The following is a 12318-nucleotide window of genomic DNA, read 5'->3' as shown; positions in this document are numbered from 1 at the left end:
TTGTATGTTGAGTCTGGTTTTAATTTATGATGGGTCAGAAAAGACCATTGTATGTTGAAAATATTGTATCCTGAGGCCATTGTAACTTGGGGGATCACTGTATAACCTATATTAGGGACCCGAGCATTAGAGGGGTCATTATAGGGTCTGGATAGCCCCTTTAATAACATTTTATCCAGTCCCTGAAAGTCTGCAATTGTCTCTGAGCTAAAGGACACATAGACAGGGGCGTGCCTTTCCAAATCATGTCAATCAACTGACTTTACTACAGGTAGACTTCAATCAAGCTGTAGAAACATCTCAGAAATTAAGAGAAATGGGAGGCCCCGAGAGCTTATAGACAGAAGAAATTTAAGTTTTTTCTTTCTAATAAATTTTCTAAAATTTCTAAAATTCTGATTTTACTTTCTCATTGTGGGATATTGAGCGCACATTGATGGAGAAAATTAAGGAATAAAATGTCATCAATCAGTTGTAAGTGGTCCAAAATGTCTCCAATGAAAACTACAGCTTGTACCACAAAAAATGTCAAGGGAAAAATAGAAAGTTTCCTACCTTTGGAATGCAACGGCACAAAAGCAAATGATTTGGAAAAAAAATTCCTTTTTAGTAAAAAGGCAAAAAAAGGAAAACATTTAAAAATCTATATAAAATCCTATAAAAATTTGGAATTGTGGTAAACGTAATGCCCAGAGATGAATGAATAATTTCTAAACTAAAGAAATTCGACCTGACATTTTGTAAAATTGGTTATTTGATTCAGGATAATTTAGAGGGAGGGGGACAGAAAAATAAATAAATGGAAAGAGAAAAAAATAAAATAAGAGTCCTAGAGTGTCATACACAAATTTTCAGTTTAGTTAGAGCACTTTCAATTTGGGTAGAATTCATTTGGGTCTGATTTAAAGTAGTCAACCAATCCAGCCAATTCAAACCTGAATCAAATTTTGAGCAATTTGCAGATTTCTAGTAATGACCAGCAGAAAGTGACACCATACTGTGAACTGTAAGAAAAAAGAAATCCCCAAATCAATGATGGAATGCCTGTCTTTTTCCATCACCACCCCAAAAATGTAATCAGTTCAACGCTGGCTGTGGGTGGGAATAAAAAAAAAATCTCTCAACTCTTTTAAAGGGTTCCGATTGCCAATTTGCTATAGGCCACATGCACATGACCGTTGTGTGTTTTGTGGTCCGCAAATTGCATATCCGCGAAACACAGATGGCGTCCGTGTGCTTTCCGCATTTTGCAGAATGGCACGGACAGCCATTGATATAACTGCCTATTCTTGTCCGCAAAATGTGGACAAGAATAGGACAGGTTATATTTTTTTGTGGGGCCACGGAATGGAGCATCTTTTGCAGCCCCATTGAAGTGAATGGGTTTGCATCCGAGCCGCAAAAACTGTGGCTCGGATGCGGACCAAAACAACGGTCGTGTTGCTGAAGCCATATTCTGGGTATTTTTTCAGTATCTGTTACAATACCTTTCTAAAGATTTAATCAATTGCTCCCTTTAATGGACGTTACAAAAAACTACCAGGAAGTCAGTACTATAATTAGAGTTCAGCAAATCGAAGTCCACAAATACGAATTTCAGGTTAAATTCAATTTGACATAAAGGCAAATTTCCTCATGCTTCATGGTAGCAAATCGACTTTCCCTGAAATTGTGTAAAAAATAAAAAATAAAAAATCACACTTACCTGATCCATTTGCTCGAGACGGGCCGGCCACCGCTATCTTGATTGAAGATCTTGCACGAAATCCCATGTACTGTGACGTATGACGTCACTAGACATGAGCGAATTTCTAAAAAATTTGATTCTGCCGGTTCGCCGAATTTGTTGAAAAACGGCTATTTCCTGGCTGCAGAGAGTCTTTATAATGGTGTAGAACACTGTGCCTTGCAGTAACACACATAGGGAGTCTGCTGTGGTAGTGAAATAATACTGTGAGTCAGTATGACATGCAGATGACAGGTGTCGCTCTTAGAATCACTGCACACTTCACTTTTTTGGACAGTTACGGGGCCAAAACTGACCAAATAACTCAAGTATGAACTCAGTCTTACAGGTCGATGTTTGCGCCAAGAATAAGCGCACTCCTTTTACACCGTCGACAGTTGATTGTTGATTCCACATAGATGTCTACAGAACCTGTTCTATTAAACGCTTATACAAGTAGAGCCCCCCCCCCCCCCCCTCCGACAGAGTGGAGAGGGTGTCAGCAGTAAGTTTGTGTTGACGTCACTGATTATTTTACCCATTCTCTTATCCATCAGAACAATAATCCCCAAAAAACTGATCCTGTCTGTGGAGTATCCGCCTTCACTTGGTCAGCATTTTGTCAGTAATCCATCAGTATTGCTAAAGCCCCAAAAAACGGGAGTGGATCCAAATGACACGTGAATGGAATATTTGCATGTCTTCTGTGTTTTGTACTTACTCCTGCTTTTAGCTACCAAATCATAAGCCAATTCTTATGCAAAATAGGGACCATGTCTTGCAAACCTTACAGCTGTTACATAGACAGGATCCGTTGTGTGTCTCATTTCTTCTTCCTTCTGACAGATCAGAAGAAGGGTCACATAAATGATGATGTCAGCCAAGCCAAAAGGCAAAATATTGACCCAGTCATTAAGTGGGGAGGGTAGGAACAGCATGAGAAGTCCACAGAATGGCCCTATGACATAGTGGTGAGGTGGAAGCAGCATGAGGAGACCACAGAGTGGCCAATAACAGAGTCTGGAGGTGGCAGCAGCATCAGCAGGAGGCCACAGAGTGGCACAATGACAGCGTAGAGGTATCAGCAGCAGCATCAGGAGGCCACACAGTGTAACAATGACAGAGGTGGAGGCAGCAGCAGCGGCATCAGGAGGAGGCCACAGGGTGGCACAATGACAGAGTGTAGAGGTGGCAGCAGTAGCAGCATCAGGAGGAGGCCACAGAGTGGCACAATGGCAAAGTGTTCAGGTGGCAGCAGCATTAGGAGGAGGCCACAGGATGGCACAATGATAGTGTAGAGGTGGCGGCAGCATCAGGAGGCCACAGAGTGGCACAATAACAGAGTGTTGAGGTGGCGACAGCAGCATCAGGAGGAGGACACAGGGTGGCACAATGACAGTGTAGAGGTGGCAGCAGCAGCATCAGGAGGCCACAGAGTGGCAAGGTGACATAGTGTTGAGGTAGCAGCAGCTTTAAAATACCACAGAGTGGCAAGGTGACATAGTGTGGAGGTGGCAACAGCATCAGGAGACCACAGAGTGGCAAGGTGACAAAGTGTGGAGGTGGCAGCAGCATCAGGAGATCACTGAGTGGCAAGGTGACATAGTGTGGAGGTGGCAGCAGCATCAGGAGACCACAGAGTGGCAAGGTGACATAGTGTGGAGGTGGCAGCAGCATCAGGAGACCACAGAGTTACCTGGTGACGGAGTGGGGAGGTGGGTGGCAATACCAGTACCAGATGAAGATGGTGGGTGAAAGAAGGAGCACTTGGCATCAGATGTGTGGCATCAGGTGGGTGGCAGCATCAGAATAGTAGCTGAGGTAGGTAGCCAGAAGAAACCAGTCTCTTTTGTAAAAGTAAAAACACAAATGCAATCGCACTCTGCAACCAGCCTCCAGGGCAGACTAACTGGTCAGGTGTGCATGACTGCATGGAGATCGCCACACCTCCAATGTATACTACAAAGAAAAAAATGTGGGGGGTTCAGTCAGCACAACCCTTTGTCGGTCACCATAGTTCCGATTTTGAGTTGTCAGGAAGAAAACCAGGATTCGATTTCTTGATGCAGTTCCTCCACTGTGTGACTTTGTTCGCCCAGGCAAACGAGGTGCAGAACAGCGTGACACTGCCATGCCCTGCAAATGTGGTATGCTGGAGAGAAACTGTTTATTGTCCCTGCAGAAGGAGGATGAGGAGGCAGAGGCAGACATTGTCGCAGGACCAACGGCGTGAGAACGTAGAGGCGAATGCGGCGTCACCTGACCAAGTTGCTGGTGTGGCTGTGCAGGGACCACTTTCACCCAGTGGGCCATAAAAGACATGTATTGTCCCAGACCATAGTTACAGGTCCACACGTCAGCGCTGCCAAGCACTTTGGCAGACAAAGACAGGCTCAAGGACTGGCCCACCTTCTGTTCTACACACGTGTGCAGGGCTGTTACTGCCTTTTTGGCAAATAAATGACAGCTTGGGACTCTCCACTTCGGCACAAGCCATCAGTTCTCTAAAAGGTGCAGAGTCCACCACTTGGAAAGGGAGGGACTGCAGCACCAGCAACTTGGCCAGTAGCACATTTAGCTTCTGCGCCGTTGGATGAGTGCATGCATACTGTTGTATCTTGGCAATTGCTTCAGTGATCGATTGCTGATGGAATGACTGACGAGGAGTAGGAGGAGCATCAGGACCAGCAGATGATGGGAAGGACAGACAGCTCCCTTCAGCTGAGGTGGTGGAGCCTTGACTGCCTGAAATCGGGAGCGTGCCGCTGGGTGATGCAGCGGTTGCTGTGGCAGGCGGGACAACCACATGGGAGCCATGGTTCTCCTAGGCCACTTATATAGTGACACTGCATATGTTGACGCAGGACCGTGGTGCAGACATTGGAACCCTGGCCACGCTTCACCTTCTGCCCACTGATTCTACAAATGGCCATGTTCACCTCCGCTTAACAAAAAACTGCCACACTGCCGAGTAGGTGATTTTACACCCAAAACTCTGCACTGAATGACTGCTACCGCTGCTGCTTCTGTGAACCCCTGCACCATTATTTTCTGGGCAGGTAGGCTCCTGCAAAGCGGGTGGTCTACCCCGGGCATATTTGGCTCCCGACCTCCTACTGCTGCCACCCTGCTGACTCCCGGCCACGCTAGCGACTTGCTGGCTCTGCCGCTGCCTCACAGGTAATCTGCCACCCTCTTCTCCTGATGATGATGAAGCCACTAATTCACCCGGCTCCCAAGTGCGATCAGCTACATCATCATTGAGTACTGCATGCACGTCACTGATGTTCTCCTCAACAGTCTCTGGGTCAGGAGCCTGACCACTCGCAACACCAGCTCCACATCTTGGCTGGCCAATAGCTGCTGTCCTCTAGTAGCTCGTCCTCGCTGTGCTGTATAGTGGAGCTGAGCCCACAGCATATAATACTTCTCTGGCTGAGGGAACAGAAAAGGACAGAGGCAGGTTGAGGACAGGTGAGGGCACAAGGCCTGCTCCTGCTCCAAGAACCACTGGCTAGTGCTGGACGAACATCGGCCAGGACGGTTCGCGAATCCATTTACTTTAATATCAGGTGAACCTGAAAAACCTTCAGCTCATATTTGCAGCCACCAAATACTTAGTAGAAGTGCACAAATAGTACCACAGCATGGACAGTGACATACTAGAGGGGGGTCAATGACAAAAAGTCCAACAAAAAATGTCTTAATCAGGGGACATTGTTATGCGTCTTAAAGGGAAATTCTCTTAAATGTGCCCTGTTGGAGCCTAGAAATTTTTTATTTTAGGCCACGGGAGTACGGGCCTTAAAAATTAGGCATTCACCTGGCATAAAAGAAATTCAGATTTTGTGGCTCAAGGTACATTATGCGGTCAATAGATACAATTTTTACTGTAGACCACTGGACTACAGGCCCTAAAGATTAGGCATTCACCGGACAGAAAACATCAAGTGATTATGTGGCTGGATGTATATTACATAGTCAATGGATATCAATTTTACAGCAGGCCAGTACAAATACAGGTCAAATACATATGTTTGAAATAACTAAAAATATTAAGTTGGATTAAAAACATGGCTAACAAAATCCCTCTTGAAAAAACCCTAATAATAATAGTTAAAATTCGATAACACATGGTCGTCACTGGTGTTGAATTCCTCTTAGGCCCCAACAATTAGTCATTCACTGTACAGAAAAAAATTATTTGTTCCAATAGTGTTTGTCACTCTGTGTAGCTGCGATAATGCAGCAGAACCGCAAACAAATGCTGCACTACCCAAATGCACTATATAGAAAGTATATTATTGGTATATCACACCCCTTATTCAATCTGAATTTTTGGGGGGCAACTGGAATATTACACCAGTTGAAATTATTTGTTCCAATAGCGTTTATCACTCTGTGTAGCTGCGGTAACGCAGCAAAACCGCAGACAAATGTTGCACTATCTGAAAGCAATATATAGAAAGTATATTATTAGTATATGACACCCCTGCCTCAATCAGTTTTTTTGGGAGGCAACTGGTATATCACACCAGTAGAAATTATTTGTTCCAAGAGCGTTTGCCCCTCTGTATAGCTGCAGTATTGCAGCAGAAACGCACACAACTGCTGCACAATACAAATGCACTATAATATACTTTAGATGTTAGAAAGTATATTATAAGTATATCACACCCCTCTGTATGTCACTCCTATCTATAGCACACCTATGCCTGTCCTTAAAAGGACTTTTGTGGCCCTATTAGCTAGCGTTTGGTGACCCTCACAGTCTGTCCCTGCTCCACACAGCAACCTCTCCCTACACTGGCAAAAGACTTAATGTAAAATGGCGGCCAGATCAGGTTTATTTATAAGGTAGGGGGTATGTCCATGTGCTGAAATGTCTCAATTGGCTGTCCTGTACCACCTGATGGATGTGTTATGGGTCAAAGTTCTTCACAATGTAAAAGAATATGGCGCCAGCATACATCGCCATATGTTCACCCGTTCAACGAACTGCGAACGAGCAACATTTGCCGCAAAATGACCGCCGGGCAAACCGCGAGGCCATCTCTACCGCTGGGTTGCTGGTCAAGACACGACCGCTAGATGACGCAAATGGATATTTTTTTACATTTTACATTCAGTTATTGCTATTAGATGCCGCGATCAGCTATGAACGCGGCATATAAAGCCTCATTCACACGTCAGTGTTTCACGGATGTGTGCTGTACATATTCTCTTTTTTTTGTATAATTCTGCGAAGCAGCTGAATTGAATTTTGCAAGACTTTGCCGCGTTATGCGGACAAGAATAGGGAGTTATATTAAATGCTGTCCGCGCCGTTCCGCAATTTGCGGAACGCACGCGGACGCCATACGTGTTTTGCGGATCAGCAATTTGCGGACCACAAAACACACAACGGTCGTGTGCATGAGGCCTTAATCTCAGAATTGACCATGTTACCGTATTTAAAGCCGCCAAACAATGTCAGTGATGAAATCATTATTTTATGAGCCAGTCTGAATTAGCTAGTTAAGTTAGAAAAATATTCCTCAACTCATTTTATTCTCTGCAGTCTGATTAAATTACGCACGGAGTCAAAATGTGCGTTTAATCTCGATGTGATCTGAGCTCAATGCATCTCTTCAATCATAGCCTGAATAAAGTTGTTATTTCCATTTCTGTGCAGAAATGAGAGCTACATCTAGATGAGGCTCTTAATTTCCATAACATCCACAACCATAGATGGGGAAAGAGCATTACAGGGTTTCATTTAAAAAAAAAAAGAATGTTTTTTTGGCTAGACGGCATGAAGTGGTGGATTTACATCTCAGGCGTCTATAGGCACAAGACATCTGGAGCCTAAGGACCCTCCAATTAAGGTGACCAAACCCACAGCTATGTCCATTATGGAGATCAAAACAGAAGGTGAACTTGAAGATAATTCATTTTAACCCTTTAAGGATGAAATGTATTCTGGTCTTAAAGGGGTTGTCCCATAAAAAATATTATTTTATTATTATTATCATTTATTTGAACGCTCCATTAATTCCCTGGAGCTGTACATCTAGTAGGTAGTATACATACATGATATAAAGCAATACAAGTATAATGAGCATGAACTTAGTAACAGACTGGTATAGAGGGGGAGAGGAGGTTGCCCGCAAGAGCTTACGATCTACAAGGAAAGAGGAAAGACACAGTAGGTGAGGGTAAAAGATGCTCATCTAGTTATGTGGTGGCAGCATGGTTATTTTAGGTTGTACACTCTCCTGAAGAGTTAGGTTTTTGGCTGGCTTTTGAAGGCTTGGATGTTGGGGGAGTCTGATGTGCTGGGGTAGTGAGTAGTGTTGAGAGAACTTTTAGTGTTTTAAGTTCGGCGTCTAAAGTTCGGGTTCAGGTTATCTAAGAATCGTGTTATGGATTCTAAATTCCTTTATGGTCCGTGGTAGCGGAATCCACAACGCGATTCTTCGATAACCTGAACCCGAACTTTAGATGTCGAACTTAAAACACAAGTTCGCTCAACACTAGTAGTGAGAAATCTTGTAGATGATTGTATGAGGAACAGACAGGAGGAGAACCAAGAAGGAGGTCTTGTGAGGATTGGAGAATATGTGTGAGGATGTATCGGGAAAGCAGGTTTAAGAGGGGACATATTCAGAATTTTTCAAACCAGTACCTATATCTGAATACTTTTATAATGGCATGTAATTCAAAATCTATTATGGCCACCTACTGTAGTCATTCAATAAACTATATATGTTGCGGCAACGTGAACATTGAGGTGTTGTTTCCCCAGGTTCCAGTCCAGGACTTGAGGCATGCTTATGTCCTAGTGAAGCTCTGTGTGAGTAGTTTCAGCCGGGTGGGCTGAGGGGCCACGAGGCTAGGCGATAGCCTGAACTTTGGGGGACGCGGTGATGCCTGTGAAACAAGGATCACGAGGCCAGAGTCGGGAGGACTACTGGGCCACAATCCCCCAAAAGGTATTGAAGTGTCACAGCATGGAGGTTGCTGGACTGAATGGCTAAGGAAAGCCGCATTTGTGTTCCATGTGTGAAGAGGGCTCTCTAGGTGAGTCAGGGATACGCTTATGTGTTTAGTTAGAGCCTAGCCAGGCAAGGGTTTGTTATTTTGTGTGGATGTCACACGTGATAAGTTGAAGCTGCGACTTCTTAACCTGTGCTTTGCTAAAGTGTCTGAAATAAAGCAAGAGTTTGGACATTATTATCGTGTCCGCAAAGATATCTGTGAGAATGACCCCCTGAAAAGAGGCGATTCCTTACAATTTATAATGTCAACTGGCGTTTGTTCTTTTACTTGCTTCTCCATCCACCTCAGTAACATCGCTGAGGTGGTCACACATGCTCAGTTTCATCTTTCAACTGCCACCAGCTATTATCTACTGTTAGAAGCTGCGACAGTTATAGGGAGAGAGCTTGCCCTCTGAGACTGGACACATTCCCTGAGGTGCAGCTGATCAGACACACCGCCTGAGCTGTGAGAGAGAGCAGAAAGGACACTTCCTGAGAAAAAGCAGGCCCACTAGAGTTGTCAGCCTGAAAAAAATCTAGCAGACCAATTGGCACAATGAAATTTGGTTCAAGGTATTCTGTGCACCAGAATTTAACCTAGAATTTAAACCAATTTTTGACATAAATTATAGTATATCTAGTAATTGGAGTATAGTAGCTCCATCCCACTAAGCCACACTCCCTTTTCTTGCCCTTTTTTAAAAGTGGCGAGAACAGTGAAAAGATGCAAATTGTGCTGTAAGTATGGTATATAATATCATTTATGGCTTTTTTTGTGGCACAAAAGTGGCCTAAAAAAATAGGCCATCATCTCTAAAGGTGTAAAATAAGCAAAAGTTATATAAAAGATATCTACTTATATATCTGAAGTATTCTTTAGGGAAGGTCAAGCACTACAATAAAATCCCTGTGACAGAAAACATACAAAACACAAATTATTATTAGTTATACCTTGTATAATAACTGTAGGAAGGCACAAGGGTCCGTCGTTGATGGAAGGTATGTGTCACCGAGGTTCCTGCCCTCGGGGGAGTAAGAGCCAGTTTATGTGTCAACTCAGCAGCAGTTAGCTATACTAGCTATTTTGTATAGTTGTATAGCTGATCCGGGACGGCTCTTACTGGGAGTAGTCAAATTGCTGGGTAAGTGACTACTCCCCACGTTCCAGGCCAGGTCTTGACTGGCCTTTAAAAAACCCATCCGGCAGTGTCAACTGGGTGTGATTACCTCTTTCTCTCTGACAGAGGAGCTCTGGCAATCACTGGATTGGGATCTGAGTCATGTGCTAGGCTGGAGGCCTAAGTTTGGGAAGTCTGCTCTGTCCTGAGCAATGCCGATCAGGTGTGAACTAACACCTAGGATAACAGGTGACTGTGTTGCTGTATGAAGTGTCTAGGTGCGAACGAACACCAAAACTGCAAATGGACTGTCGTACTGTTTTGTTGCCATAAGTGTGAATAAAACACTGACGTTTTTTGAGTTACGTACAAACTGGTATTTGCCTCTATACTGCGTCCGCTTGTCCTGTCTACCAGAGCGAATCCCCACATAACATAAAGCAAAAGAACTTACTACAGATGGTTTCCGGAAACGGTCAGCTCTTGCTCGGAAGTAAGCTTCATCAAACGAGGAGTGGCTGCCCTTTAATTTTTCAGAGAGGTTTCGATATAGGCGTTTAGCTGCATTTGGTGAAGACGGGGCACTGATCTTTTTGGATTGCGTAAGTTGCAGATTCTGCATCTGTTGCGTCATGATTGCCTGGTGAATCCTAAAAAAAAGATGAAAGGTTACTTCTGTTTTCCACTCGGTGCACCTATATATCACCATTTTATGACGCTGATTCAAACCCTGAAAATCTGATTTGAAAGAGTTTTGCTGATATAATATCACTTAAAAAGGAGCTGTCACCTCTTCTGACATGTCCATTTTATTTAACCCTTTTGTCCCAGGTGATTTTCTATTTTTATTTTTCACTCCCTGCCTTTCCGGAGCAATAACTTTTTATTTTTTATTTTTATGTTCACATAGCCATATGAGGGGTGTTTTTTTGTGGGACAAGATGTACTTTCTAGAGCACCATTTAGTATTGCATATACTACATATACTATGTAGTGGAAAGATGGACAGTGGGTGGAAGTGGACAAAATAAAATAAAAAAACAACACAATTTCGTCAAAGTTATAGGTTTTGTTTTTATGGCGACCCTATGCAGTAAAACTGACGTGTTCTCTTCATTTTGTCAGCACGATTACAATGACACCCCATTTATAGTTTTTCTTTTGTTTTAATAGTAAACATTAAAATTTGGAAAAAGTATTTTCCTAACCCTTTAAAGACCAGACCTATTTTCATTTTTATATTTTGGACTTTTCTTTCCCTCATTCCAATAGCCATTCATTTTTTATTTTTCCATTCACATAGCTATATGAGGGCTTATTTTTTTGCGGGACAAGATGCATATTTTAATGCCACCGTTCAATTTACCATGTGTTGTATTAGAAAATGGGGGGAAAAAATCTTTGTGTGTCAAAACAAAAAAAACAAAAAACGATTCTGCCAAGGTTTTTGGGGTTTTGACATCACTGGGTTCACAATGTACTAAAAATGACCTGACATCCTTATTCTGTGGCTCAATACGAATGTAGCGATACCAAATGAATCATTATTTTTTTTTGTTCTTTGCATTACTATATTCGGACAACTTTTTTATATTTCAGTCTACAGTGTATGAGGGCTTGTGTTTTGCATAACAACTGATACCATTTTTGTAGTATGCAAGACTTTTTGATCACAGTTATAAAATTTTTGGGTGAGACAAGATGACAAAAAAAAAGGCAAATTGCGTGTTTTTCATTTCTTTTTCTTTCCGCTACGGCGTTCACTGCCCAGTTTTTAAAAAAATATTTTAATAGTTCAGACATTTTTGGATGCGGCGATACCCAATATGTTTATTTTTTTATTGTTTATATATTTTTATATGTAAAATTGGGCAGGGGGGTGATTTAAACTTTTAATATATATATATATATATATATATTTTTTTTTTACAACTATTAGACCCTTTAGGTGCCAAGTAAATGGGATGTTTTGATCCCCGGTCCTATTCACCCTAATAGAGATCTAATAGGATGAATAGGATTTTTACAGTCTCTACTTTGAGCTATGCCTCGTGCATAGCTCAGCATGGAGAATGCGATGGCAGGGCTGGAGCACTTCAGCAGCGTCTAGGCTGCCATGGCAATCGATCGGAGCACTACAATTTCACTGCTGGGGCTCCGCTCGGAAGGAAGAGGGAGCCACATCCATCTGCCTTCATTTATAGGTGCCGCGATCAGCGTTGATCGCAGCACCACAGGGGTTAAATGACAGGGGCACTGCGATCGCCGCTTCCTGTCAGTGCGGGCGGGTGTCAACTATATGATACAGCCAGCACCCGCAGTGTATGGAGCGGGCCAGCTGCAGAGGCCCACTCCATACACACTCAGACGTGTGTGTATGTGTATATATATATATATATATATATATATTATATATATATACAGCGTTATGGGTTAAATTTATTTTCTTATT

The 12318-nt window shown here is 43.0% G+C and overlaps 1 protein-coding gene across 1 annotated transcript in view; it reads right to left on the bottom strand.

Moving 5' to 3' along the window:
- The window catches only part of ANKFN1 (ankyrin repeat and fibronectin type III domain containing 1), a 475518-nt gene extending 465018 nt beyond the window's left edge, over positions 1–10500 (bottom strand). The window contains exon 1 of the mRNA XM_044299903.1: positions 10321–10500. Coding sequence (XP_044155838.1) covers positions 10321–10500 — 180 coding nt within the window. The remainder of the gene's footprint in view (positions 1–10320) is intronic.
- Positions 10501–12318: the final 1818 nt, after the last annotated feature.

The sequence above is a fragment of the Bufo gargarizans genome, chromosome 6 (genome assembly GCF_014858855.1).
Source record: "Bufo gargarizans isolate SCDJY-AF-19 chromosome 6, ASM1485885v1, whole genome shotgun sequence".
Lineage (NCBI taxonomy): Eukaryota > Metazoa > Chordata > Amphibia > Anura > Bufonidae > Bufo > Bufo gargarizans.
The sequence above is the reverse complement of the archived record's forward strand: the minus strand, read 5'-3'. Positions and strand labels throughout refer to the sequence as shown.